This window comes from Sinocyclocheilus anshuiensis, unplaced genomic scaffold (assembly GCF_001515605.1).
Source record: "Sinocyclocheilus anshuiensis isolate Anshui unplaced genomic scaffold, SAMN03320099.WGS_v1.1 scaffold38, whole genome shotgun sequence".
NCBI classification, from domain to species: Eukaryota; Metazoa; Chordata; class Actinopteri; order Cypriniformes; family Cyprinidae; genus Sinocyclocheilus; species Sinocyclocheilus anshuiensis.
This window is the reverse complement of record NW_015544213.1, coordinates 3,501,514-3,514,162: the sequence shown is the minus strand read 5'-3', so window position 1 is coordinate 3,514,162 and position 12,649 is coordinate 3,501,514. Positions and strand designations below refer to the sequence as shown.

The window sequence follows — 12,649 nt, the reverse complement described above, 5'->3', positions numbered from 1 at the left end:
CGAGGCATTTGTAGCATCCAGTGGGGACATAATTACAGATTATAATGACTTATACTGTCTTTTTATGCGTTGCGTATCGAGCCGCGTGGCTCGTGGACGAGTCTTAACTTTTATAAAGAATATCTCTTTGGGTTTGAGACTGTAGTCTTTGCAACTTTAGGGATCTTATCTATTCACGAACAGCTTGTAACACTCCAAAGAGAAAGGAAAACTTAAAATCGCATCATATGACCCCTTTGAAACTAAAGTAAAAAACCAGACAGTTTAAAAAACTAATAAAAATGACAAAAACAAAGCAAAATTATTAAAACTTCAAAATTTGAAATGAAAATATATAAATTAAAACTAATTCAAAATATGAATAAATACTGTAATAGCATGTTAATGATACTAAGATGTAAAGCAAGCCAATCAGGATGACACTCGGTGGTTTGGAGAGCTCTTGTAAGTGTGTGTGTGTGTGTGTGTGTGTGTGTGTGTGTGTGTGTGTGTGTGGTATGCATCATTTGAAGCCATTTGAGGCTGAAAAAAGAAGCAGAGTAATGCAGGACCGAGGAGCTTTGAATCGCCTACAGGAAGAATCAAATGTTTTCTGGCTTGATTCTCTCACTCTTTCGTCCAGAACTTTGTCTGATTTGCAGCAGTTAATGTGTGACTGCTACGTGGTGTGTAGAAAAACATTCTTTGGATGTTTTACTGCTCTGTCATTTATGAATGTGTGTGTGTGTTTCTGGGCACGTTTGGCCCTGTGCACTTTTAGGACTAGTTTATTGAATTTGTCTACTAACCATGTCCAGCAGTGTCTATATGTGCGTCACAGGAGAATTCTGCCATTTGTCTCTTAATCCATCAAATGCACTTTCCACCATGTCTCAAATTATGTTGTGTTTCATAACATTTTGTGATGGAAATGGCAGTTTAAACATTTTTGAATAAAATGGTCCTTGTCTTGCTAAGGCTAATTTTACAACAATTTATGATTCATAAGTACACATAATGAAATCATATTTGAGCACATTTTTGACAAAATTACAGCTTGAGTGGGAATACACGCAATAAAATATTATATAAATTATTATAAAATATAAATGATGTAATATAAATAATTATTATAAATATAAATAATATGTAAATTATTTATTAAATTATTATAAATAATAATAAATGTAAATAATATACAAATATTTTTCAAATCTAATATAAATAATTATTATAAAATGTATTATGAGTGATATTTTCCTTGATTTTTTCTCTCAAAATCACATATTTCACATTTCATCTCAAACTTCTCACTGAAATCGAAATGTTCATTTTACTTCTAGTTTAGATTTTCAAAGCTTTAAAAATGTAATGTTTTTATGGCTTTTCAAATTTTACATAGGATCTGGGACAAGAGTGAAATGTTTTTAAAGTTTTGAAAATCTATTTTCATTTTAAGTGAAAAGGCTGAGATGAAATACAAGATATGTGATCCTTTTATATATAAAAGACATGAAAATGTCATGAAATATACATAAAAGTCATGACAGACAGCATGAAATGAGAGATATGTGATGATTTTATATAATGAAGACATGAAAAATATAATGAAATATGTGATGTCAATTTTATATGTAAAAGTCATGAAAAACAGCATGAAATGAGAGATATGTGATGATTTAATACAGAAAAGACATGAAAAATAGCACAAATATATTGATAAAGGCCACATTTTCCAGAACAGTTTTAATCTAATCTACGTCTTTGTGTTGAATCCTCAGCAGCTTTTAGTTTGCTTGAATGGAGTCTGTAGTTTGTGTTCAGTTAGATGTGCTTGCATGCGCTCAAACAGGGTTTTCCCTGACTGTTTCATACGGAATAGTGAACCAGTTCTGTGACAGGAATCAGACTGGAATTCAGGCAATTCCCAGAATGCATTCCTGCCAGACGGCGTGCGGCTAAAACTAATGTGGGTCAGTAGAGTGAAACTTGAGTCTGAATGCGTCATGTTAATGCCTGATTATTTTAAATGCTCATAAAACCTGCTGCGTGTTTTTACCCTTTCCAGTGAGGCATCATGGGAAATGTGTTTCTCTTGAATGCTTTGATGTTGAATAATGACTTTTGTATTGAGTTCAGTAACTATAGAAAGACACATTTACATCTGCAGCAAACACTGACCACCGTCAATCATAGGTGACTTTCATCTTGACTTTTTATCTTAGACTCTCTGTCTGTCCATTGCATCTGAGAGGCAGAGAAAGAGCCGAGAGTTTTCATGTGAGGATCTAATATTAGCTCTGTAATGATAACAGTTGTGTGTCTCTTTTCTTCTTTATATTTACACACATGCCACACAAAAGTTTTGACTGCTCCATAAACACTGGAAATTTCTGTAGAAGTTCACTTGACATCATTGTTCATTTGGATCACACTCTAACATCAAGAGGTTTGAGGTTCACAGAATAAATAAATACATATTTATAATAAATAAATATTTATTTGTTTGTGCTACATATATGTTTGAATTCATGGAAAAACTATTATAAGAATATATTATATTATTTAAATATACATATATTAATATGAATTCATAATATTAATCAATTTTATTATTTGTATTATGCTTAACATAATATTTTTAACTGTAAGCCTGCTTTTTAACTGAAATTAATTAAACCCATTAAGAAAGCCTTTTCACCACGTTTGTTTTAGGCAAACTTTGTGTAGGTCTGACAATTACTGGTTAACTAAACGTTCACATGAAAATATGGAAAACCTGGCAAGCCTGTCATTATTTTTGCAATTCCAACTTCAGAAATGCTTCAGCTTTGAGGAGTGGATCAAGAATGTGTCTGTCCTACAGGGAGTTTGATAGTGTACAAGAGAATAAACATCACAACGCTGACTGAGACTAAACACCGTTACACAACAACCAACACAACACTGCCTGATATCCCTCCTACAGCTGCTTTAATGAAAGACAGTGAAGCAAACACACACACACACACACACACACACACACACTCACACATGCACATACACACACACACACTCACACATGCACATACAGACATGCACACACACACACGGGCTGGCTGTGTCTTTTAGTGAGATATGAGACGTCATACCATCATTCTCTCATCAGCGCCTGTCATGGAAGTGCCATTGCAGTTCTAAAGGTCAACAGATGTAAGTGTGTGTGTGTGTTTTCATGGACTCACCGGCCACACACATGCACACACATTAAGCCATGTGCTTTTCTCACTCAATCACATTCAAACTACATTTTTACATTTTCTGAAGAAATTTTGCACGAGTAGTGTTTGCAAGTGCAAAACTCCCCATTATGTTGCTAGGGTGTTCTGGGTGGTTACCAGTATGTTGCTATGCGGTTGCTACACTGTGAAAAATGATTGTTGTAATTAGTTATCACAACTTAAAATGTAGCATTTTTTTGTTGCGATAAATCAAAAATCAAAAGTATAAGGCAGCACAAACACTTAGTTTTTTAAGTTGAAACAACATATCATTAGTTATTCTAATGTTTAATTTTAAGTTGTGGTAACTATTGCAGCAGTATTTTTTTACAGTGGGTGCTTTATTTCCTGTGTGTTGCTGTGCAGTTGCCACAGTGTTTCGGGTGGAAACAAGGAAAAACCACTGAGACACACACACACACACACACACACACTCACTCCTCCATGAACTTTTACTATTTGTACTTTGTTTGCACACTGATATTGAATCTCAATAGCACTTTGAAGGTCACTTGACATCATTGTTCATTTGGATCACACTCTAACATCAAGAGGTTTGAGGTTCACAGAATAAATAAATACATATTTATAATAAATAAATATTTATTTGTTTGTGCTACATATATGTTTGAATTCATGGAAAAACTATTATAAGAATATATTATATTATTTAAATATAAATATATTAATATGAATTCATAATATTAATCAATTTTATTATTTGTATTATGCTTAACATAATATTTTTAACTGTAAGCCTGCTTTTTAACTGAAATTAATTAAACCCATTAAGAAAGCCTTTTCACCACGTTTGTTTTAGGCAAACTTTGTGTAGGTCTGACAATTACTGGTTAACTAAACGTTCACATGAAAATATGGAAAACCTGGCAAGCCTGTCATTATTTTTGCAATTCCAACTTCAGAAATGCTTCAGCTTTGAGGAGTGGATCAAGAATGTGTCTGTCCTACAGGGAGTTTGATAGTGTACAAGAGAATAAACATCACAACGCTGACTGAGACTAAACACCGTTACACAACAACCAACACAACACTGCCTGATATCCCTCCTACAGCTGCTTTAATGAAAGACAGTGAAGCAAACACACACACACACACACACACACACACACACTCACACATGCACATACAGACATGCACACACACACACGGGCTGGCTGTGTCTTTTAGTGAGATATGAGACGTCATACCATCATTCTCTCATCAGCGCCTGTCATGGAAGTGCCATTGCAGTTCTAAAGGTCAACAGATGTAAGTGTGTGTGTGTGTTTTCATGGACTCACCGGCCACACACATGCACACACATTAAGCCATGTGCTTTTCTCACTCAATCACATTCAAACTACATTTTTACATTTTCTGAAGAAATTTTGCACGAGTAGTGTTTGCAAGTGCAAAACTCCCCATTATGTTGCTAGGGTGTTCTGGGTGGTTACCAGTATGTTGCTATGCGGTTGCTACACTGTGAAAAATGATTGTTGTAATTAGTTATCACAACTTAAAATGTAGCATTTTTTTGTTGCGATAAATCAAAAATCAAAAGTATAAGGCAGCACAAACACTTAGTTTTTTAAGTTGAAACAACATATCATTAGTTATTCTAATGTTTAATTTTAAGTTGTGGTAACTATTGCAGCAGTATTTTTTTACAGTGGGTGCTTTATTTCCTGTGTGTTGCTGTGCAGTTGCCACAGTGTTTCGGGTGGAAACAAGGAAAAACCACTGAGACACACACACACTCACTCCTCAATGAACTTTTACTATTTGTACTTTGTTTGCACACTGATATTGAATCTCAATAGCACTTTCTGTGGTTTAGAGGAGTGTGTGTTACAGGGTGTGTGTGTGTGTGTGTGTGTGGTTTGGCTGGTGTTCTGTTCATTGATGTCTTATATTAGAATCACACACACACACACACACACACACACACACACAGACAGACTGCTGTAGATATTAGTAGGTCTTTATTTGAGCAGCAAGGACTCCAGCTGTCCCAGAATGCCACACTTCAGTGATTTAAGTGTATCTGTTTCCTGCGCGGATCAGCATACGGCACATAATAGAGCTGTACTATGCCAGAGAAAACACACACACACACACACGCATGCGCGTTTTGAGGTCTGGAATGGTTTAGTTCGACTCTGATGACAGGAATATTTCCATGGTGATTCTTGTGCTGTTCTCTGTTCTCTTTTTTTTCACTGTTCTTTGCGTTGTAACGTAAAGTGGGTCATTTCTGTAACTATTGTCTCTGAATAGAATTGCAAAAATAGTGACTGTTTTCAGACAGGTCTTCTGATTGGTCTACTGTTTTGGAACCGACATTGATGAGCAGCACTGCGTGTAAAAGTTGAACTTCTTTTAACGTGACAGGACACGGCGTCTTAAAAAAGCAGCAATGGTCATACATGTATGTATATTCCTTAGAAAAATTTAAAATAGACATAAATAAGTCAATACTTGATATATAGCTATAAATTTAATGCATAACTACATTTGATCTTGAGAGAATTTGATGAGAATTGAGATCTGTAACTTTGCCATCTTGGCAAATCTGAGCATATTTTAAGATTTCTTCTGAAACTCTTGTCTCATATTTCAGTATTTGTGATTCATTTTCCTTTAAACATGTTATTCTTTTTTTTTTATTCTCTGTCAATTTTTGAAGATTTTGTACAAAATTGAAAATGGATGGTAAAAATGAACACACACGCACACGTAAATATACATAAACTCACATGTGACTCCAATTACCCCCAATCAGTGGGCTGTAATTGCTCCAGGGGCTTTACAATCATACACACACACACACACACAAAACTTGACCTCCCTCAGAGTAACTGTGTGTGTGTGTGTGTGTGTGTGTTATAACCAAGCCACCAGTAACTGGCACTGGTAACTGTTTCAGATTTCATGAGTAGATGTATATCAGTGTGTGTGTGTGTGTGTGTGTGTGTGTGTGTGTGTGTGTGTGTGTGTGTGTGTGTGTGTGTGTGTGTGTGTGTCCCCCCCCTCAGGCTGTTTCCAGACTCTAGAGTTTAACCGAAATCTGTTTCGCTAAATTTGGTGCCATGTTTATTCAGAGAGAGTTTAAATCAAATACTGTGTGTTACTGGAACTATGTATGTATGTGTGTATGTGTGTGTGTGTGTGTGTGTGTGTGTGTGTGAGAGAGAGAGAGAGAGCAAACCAGATCTCTCTGGTGGATTGTTGCAGGGCCATTGGCAGTCCGTTTAGGGGTTTAAGCAGCAAAATAATTAATATTATTTACTGTTAATTATTTAATTATATTGTCTTATATGTTATACATAATAATGTACGTGACATATATAATATAGAATTTACACTACCATTCAAAAGAGGTCAGTAAGAAAGAAATTAATACTTTTATTCAGCAAGGATGCATTAAATTGATCAAAAGTGACAACTGTTTTCAACATTGATAATAATCATAAATGTTTCTTGAGCAGTAAATCAGCATATTAGAATGATTTCTGAAGGATCATGTGACACTAAAGACTGGAGTAATGATGCTGAAAATTCAGCTTTGCATTATAGGAATATATATAATATTTTAATAAAGTTATTTTAATATTTCACTATATTACTGTTTGTACTGTATTTTTCATCCTATATATGCAGCGTTGGTGAGCAGAAAATAAATAAAACATTAAAAGCAAACCCCAAACTTTTGAACCGTATAATAATATTTTATTTTAATTTTATTATTTTATTTGACCACTTTTATTATTATTTGTTTCATGATTTATTTACTACTTAGTTTTCATTTTATTTATAAAACTCCTTTTAGGGCGATATGCACTATATCTGTCCTCTTTCTAGAGTCACTCCTAACGAGAAGTTATCAAATGTGTTTGGTTTTTTGCCAGATCATTTGGCAGTATGGCCATGATGATAACTGATAAGTGTCTTATGAGAGTAAAACATCACAAAACTCATTCTGAGGACACGTGCATAATCAAATACCAATGATAAAATCACCATAACTTAAACAATCCTACGCAACTGTGATTTAGAGAAGTATACAATTACTAGTATCCACAGTATCTAAGTGGTCTTATCTTTCAAATACGGCAATTTGTGGTCATTTTCTCCTTTCTTCCAGTCTTCTTGGATCCTGATCATTGCCACTATATTTTCCTTTTCTTTCACTGTTTATAGAGCACAAAGGCAGTCTTGTTTTTCAGTGTGTATGTTGGAGGGACTCGTGATCGTCTCTAATGCATTGTGAGCGTGTGTGAGGGAGTAGAAAGGTCATTCAAGTAGAAGTATAATTTTTGGTGAATTATTGAGTTACGTGTCTCTTTTTAGTCCCAAAGAAACTCGTGCAGGAGTCGGTTTCCAGGCATCCATCGTTCCCCTCTCCCCCATCTGTGCCTCATGACCCCAGCGTGGTGGGAGACAGCGCCCCTCCTGACGGAACCCCGTCTCTGACCTCGGACTCTGCGCCAGGTAAGAAACCGAGCGCGATTACCGGACTGAAGCAGAAATTCTGACTGGAATCAGTTTCCCTCGTTCAAATAATCGCTTTTATCAGGACAATGATGGGAAACACTGATCTGAAGTCATGAATCAGAAAGCACAACCACTCTCTGTGCTGATAGTTGCTGTAGCTACAGCCGTGTTTTAACTGTATCAGAATCTGACTGAACGAAAAACACCCATAATTCATTTCCCGTGAGCCGAGACAGTACAACAAAAATGTTTAAGAAGCTTTTAATGTGAACTCTGTTTAGATGACCCTTCGTTTCTTTCCTGAACATACATTAGGCCAAACAGTATATATATATATTAATAGTTCATACACACACACAAAAAAGAGATAATTAAGTCATTATTTATTCACTCCCACTGTGTGGAATATGTGAATTTTTAATGGACCTTCCATGCAATGCCATTCATTTGGAAGCCCATTTCCGTCACGGAATAAAGAAAAGGCAATAGTGACTTTTTATCTCACAATTCTGATTTTTTTTCCTACAATTCTGAGAAAGAAAAAAAATCAGAAGTCAGAATTCTGAGAAGAACAGTCGAACTATGAGAGAGAAATTCCCAAGTGTGAGTAAAAAAGTCAGAATTGTGAGATAAAAAGTTGCAATTACCTTTTGAATTTTTATTTTGTAGTGGAAACAAAAAAATGGAATTACGAGATTTAAACTTAGAATTCTGAGGGAAAAAAAGTCAGAATTTTGAGTTTATATCTCGCAATTCTGTTTATGTCTCACAATTCAACATTGTTCCGTGGCAGAAACAGGCTTCCATACATTCATATTCACAGTGATGTAAAACATACTGAGAAATTGTACTTAAGTTAGAGTGCAGATACTACAAGTTTTTATTTTTATTATTATATTTTACCACTTTTATTACTTCTTTTATGATTTGTTCAATATTTGGAGGGATGTTTCTATTTTAGTTTACACTAAATTTGTCCTGTTTCTAGATTCACTCCTATAATAAGTTATCAGATGTGTTTTGTTTTGTCAGATTTGGCAGTACATCTGACACGGTCCATAATGACTAATTGATTAGTGTCTTAAATTAAAGTTTAAGAAACCTGAAACAGGTTTTAAAAAAAAAACTGTCAAAAAATCACTATTTTCTCATTGTTCTGACTATGTAAAAATCTGGGACTCAGCAGATACTGAAACCAATATCCTGGAACATGTTACCTGAATATTTTCAGTTAAAATGAGCAGAAGATGAATTTACAGTCATCAAGCTCCAACAATGATGGGAAAAACACCATAAAAGTACCATTTGAAATCATTTGTGACCCTGGACCATAAAACCAGTCGTACGTTTCAATGTATCATCTGAAAGTGGAATAAATAAGCTTTCCATTGATGTATGGTTTGTTAGGACAGGACAATATTTGGCCGAGATACAACTATTTGAAAATCTGGAATCTGATGGTGCAAAAAAAATCTAAATATTGAGAAAATCGCCTTTAAAGTTGTCCGAATGTAGTTTTTAGCAATGCATATTACTAATCAAAAATTAAAGAAAAAGAAAAGAAAAATCTATAATTTTGACCCATACAATGTATTTTTGGCTATTGCTACAAATATACCCCAGCGACTTAAGATTGGTTTTGTGCTCCAGGGTCACATGTAATGGATGCATATACATTGAGATATGGTACAGTGTCAATGAGAAGCAATGACATTTTATGTCTTTGATATTTCAAAATATATAGGAATATAGTGCATGAATTGCATGCATTTTTTATCCTTTTTGGAGCTAGACAGCACCGTCCCCATTCACAATTACTGTATGTTGTATACTTTTATGTTTTAAAGTAGAAATTTTCATATTGGTCATGTCACAACGTGAGGGTGAGAAGATGATGACAGCATTTTCCTTTTTGAGTGAACCTTTCCTTTGACACCACATACAGGAACTGTTGATGAATTATTGATGTAAATCCAACTTATTCTTTTGTTTATTGCCAGACATGGAAGCTTGGGGCAAAATATAATTTTGTATATAATATAATTAATGCATTTGATCGCAGGGAGGTCGACGCGAGGACGGAGTTCTGGTCCGTATTCAGAAGAGACGGATCAGTCTGGAGAAAGCCATCCAAACCCAGCCATCTCCACCAGAATCAGACCAGCCATGGCCCTCATCAGCAGCATGCTGGCGGCCTACACCTACATCACAGGTAACACCACAAACATCTGCTGTGGATCACTGAGCAACCCACAGCTATTCAGAATTGACTTACAATTTGTGGACTGCTGTTCAAAAGTTTGGGGTTGGAAAGATTTTTGGATTCTTTGATGAATAGAAAGTTCAAAAGAACAGCATTTATTTGAAACTGAATTTTTTATGTAACATTATAAATGTCTTTTCTGTCAATTCTTATCAGTTTAATGCATCCTTGCTGGAAAAAAAAAAAAAATTCTTTCAAAAAAACTTTTGAACGGTTGGGTATTTCTGAATGATGTTGACATTTTATTTTCATTATGTTCAACAAGATATTCAAGAGGAAAACTATATGGTTTTCCTATTACTTTATCCATCAGGAATTAATTGAATCATAAAAAGTGGGCGGTTCATACAAAAATGGAGCCCGACATGAATGCAAGTTTGCTAAAACAGTGGCTGGAATAGCTTCAGTTGCCCAATTTCAAATTGGCCCTAAGTGGATTTAATACAATTTATCAAATATCACACTATTAAAACTATTATATATATATATATCAACCATCAACACATCATAGATTTCTTCAAATAAAAGCATCTGCCAAATGCATAATGTCCATGTTAATACCTTGAGAAACTGACTTCATAAAATATTTTGGTTCTGTGCACTCATTTTAATCATGAAATTTACGGGTCAAATTGACCCACTAACATCACCAATCATAATAAAATGATGTACGCAGATTCCACAACTTTTCAGGTATGTTCATGACCCTAAATGAGAAATAGTTACACAATTTCAGGGAAAACATCCTCTGTTAACCAGTATTTCTGATATCCCAAAAATGCATTTGTCTCAAATTGACCGAGAACATAATATAAAGTTTTAAGAAAGTAAATGGGTCGGTTTTGATTTCATGTTGTTTGTTTTCTCTCTCCATCCCAGAGCACCCAGAGAGCTGTGCTCTGTATTTCATGTGCGGCGTCTGTGGCGGTCTGTTCCTCACGCTCTTCGCACTAGTGGTTCAGATTTCCTGCCATACGGACTGTAAACCTCATCACGCCGTCGCTAAGAAGCGTCCGAGACCCGCGGACTCCGACAGCGACACCTCTGACTCTGATTCGGACTGGGACTCGAGCTCGGACCTCTCGGCCCGACGGCACCGGCGCTTCGAGCGCACGCTCAACACAAACATCTTCACGTCGGTGGAGGAGCTGGAGCGAGCACAGCGATTGGAGGAGAGAGAGCGCATCATACGGGAAATCTGGATGAACGGACAGCCGGACGTCCCAGGAACACGCAGCCTGAATCGCTACTACTAGAGCGCCGCCTCTGATCGGACACATCCAGACGGGAAGGTACTAACGGGACGCTAAAGCGGCTGGAGTCGTCGCCAGTGTGGCATTAAACGATGTATTTTGCAGTGGAAATAAGCTCTTTGTTGAGGCACAGTTCATCCCTTAGCTTCAATACGCAGAGGTGAAAGGTCAAATGCTGCGTTCAGACAAGTTGGGTTTGGGTGTGTTCCTACTTGATGTCTTGAAGTTGGAGATTTTCCGCAGTATGCGGCTGAAACTAATGCTAAGGCTCATGGGAGATGTGGTTCAGTTGAAAGCTGGCTCTAGGAGTCTATAGGCAGCTCTGAGAGGCGTGATAAGCTCTAAGCACTGTGATTGGTCCTTCACTCCGCCTGTCAAACAGTGAGGATCGCCTTCTGTAAGGAGAGACCTGAGCAAATTAAGTGCCTTCCAGTTTGATCTGACATATACACATATACAGTACAGTGGGCCTAAAACGTATTTGGACACTTAAAAATATCTGAATGTGATTGCATTAGGAAGCAAATATAACAAACCAAGCTGCATCTGCAAACAAATGATGCTGGAGCTTCACTTTTCTGCATCAGTTTTGCTTAATGACTTCTCATCTCGTTTCAAAGTGGCACAATGCATTTTTTGCTTACACTTTACAATAAGGTTCCATTTGTACTGGAACTAAGAATGATAAATACTTCTAAAGCATTTATTAATCTCAGTTAATGTTAATTTTAATTTTTACTAATACATTAAACAATTAAAAGTTCTATCTGTTTATATTAGGCTATTTATGGTACCTGAGGTATAGAAGCCCATTTCCACCACGGGACAAAAAATAAATAAAAAAAGGTAATAGCACTGATCTATAATAGAGAATTATTATAGAATCATTATAAAGATCAGTGGGTTATCTTACAATTCAGACTTACTTCTCGCAATTCTAAATAAACTATATAAAAAAAGTGTTTTTCTTGCAATTCCGATTTATTTCACATTTCTGACTTCTCAGAATTGTGAGTTTATATCTCAAAATTCTGACTGTATATTTCACAGTACTCACAGAATTGTCAGATTAAATTTGCAATTACCTTTTTTATTTTTTTTATCCTGCGATGGAAACAAGCTTCCATAAACACGAACTAAGCACAAACAGTGTTTGTATTAACTAAAGTTAACAAAGATGAATAAATACTGTAACAAGTGTATTGCACATCGTTAGTTAATGTTAGTTAATGCATTAATGGGGCCTTATTGTAAAATGTTACCCATTTTTCTTAATTTTTAACACTAGATCATTTCATTATCATCATTTTAAACCTAACAGGCTTCTTTTCTTTAAAAAATAAATGCAACTTGGCTTGATATTTTATTATCAAATGCAATGACATACATGGTGACTTATG

At 35.6% G+C, this 12,649-nt stretch overlaps 1 protein-coding gene across 1 annotated transcript in view; it reads left to right on the top strand.

Annotated features, from left to right (window-relative positions):
* Positions 1 to 11,919, top strand: part of LOC107697122 (protein eva-1 homolog C-like) — a 45,784-nt gene extending 33,865 nt beyond the window's left edge. Inside the window, exons 6-8 of the mRNA XM_016497762.1 lie at positions 7,590 to 7,730; positions 9,796 to 9,945; positions 10,876 to 11,919. Of these exons, the coding sequence (XP_016353248.1) occupies positions 7,590 to 7,730; positions 9,796 to 9,945; positions 10,876 to 11,252 (668 nt within the window). The 3' untranslated portion in view covers positions 11,253 to 11,919. The remainder of the gene's footprint in view (positions 1 to 7,589; positions 7,731 to 9,795; positions 9,946 to 10,875) is intronic.
* The last annotated feature ends 730 nt before the right edge of the window (positions 11,920 to 12,649 follow it).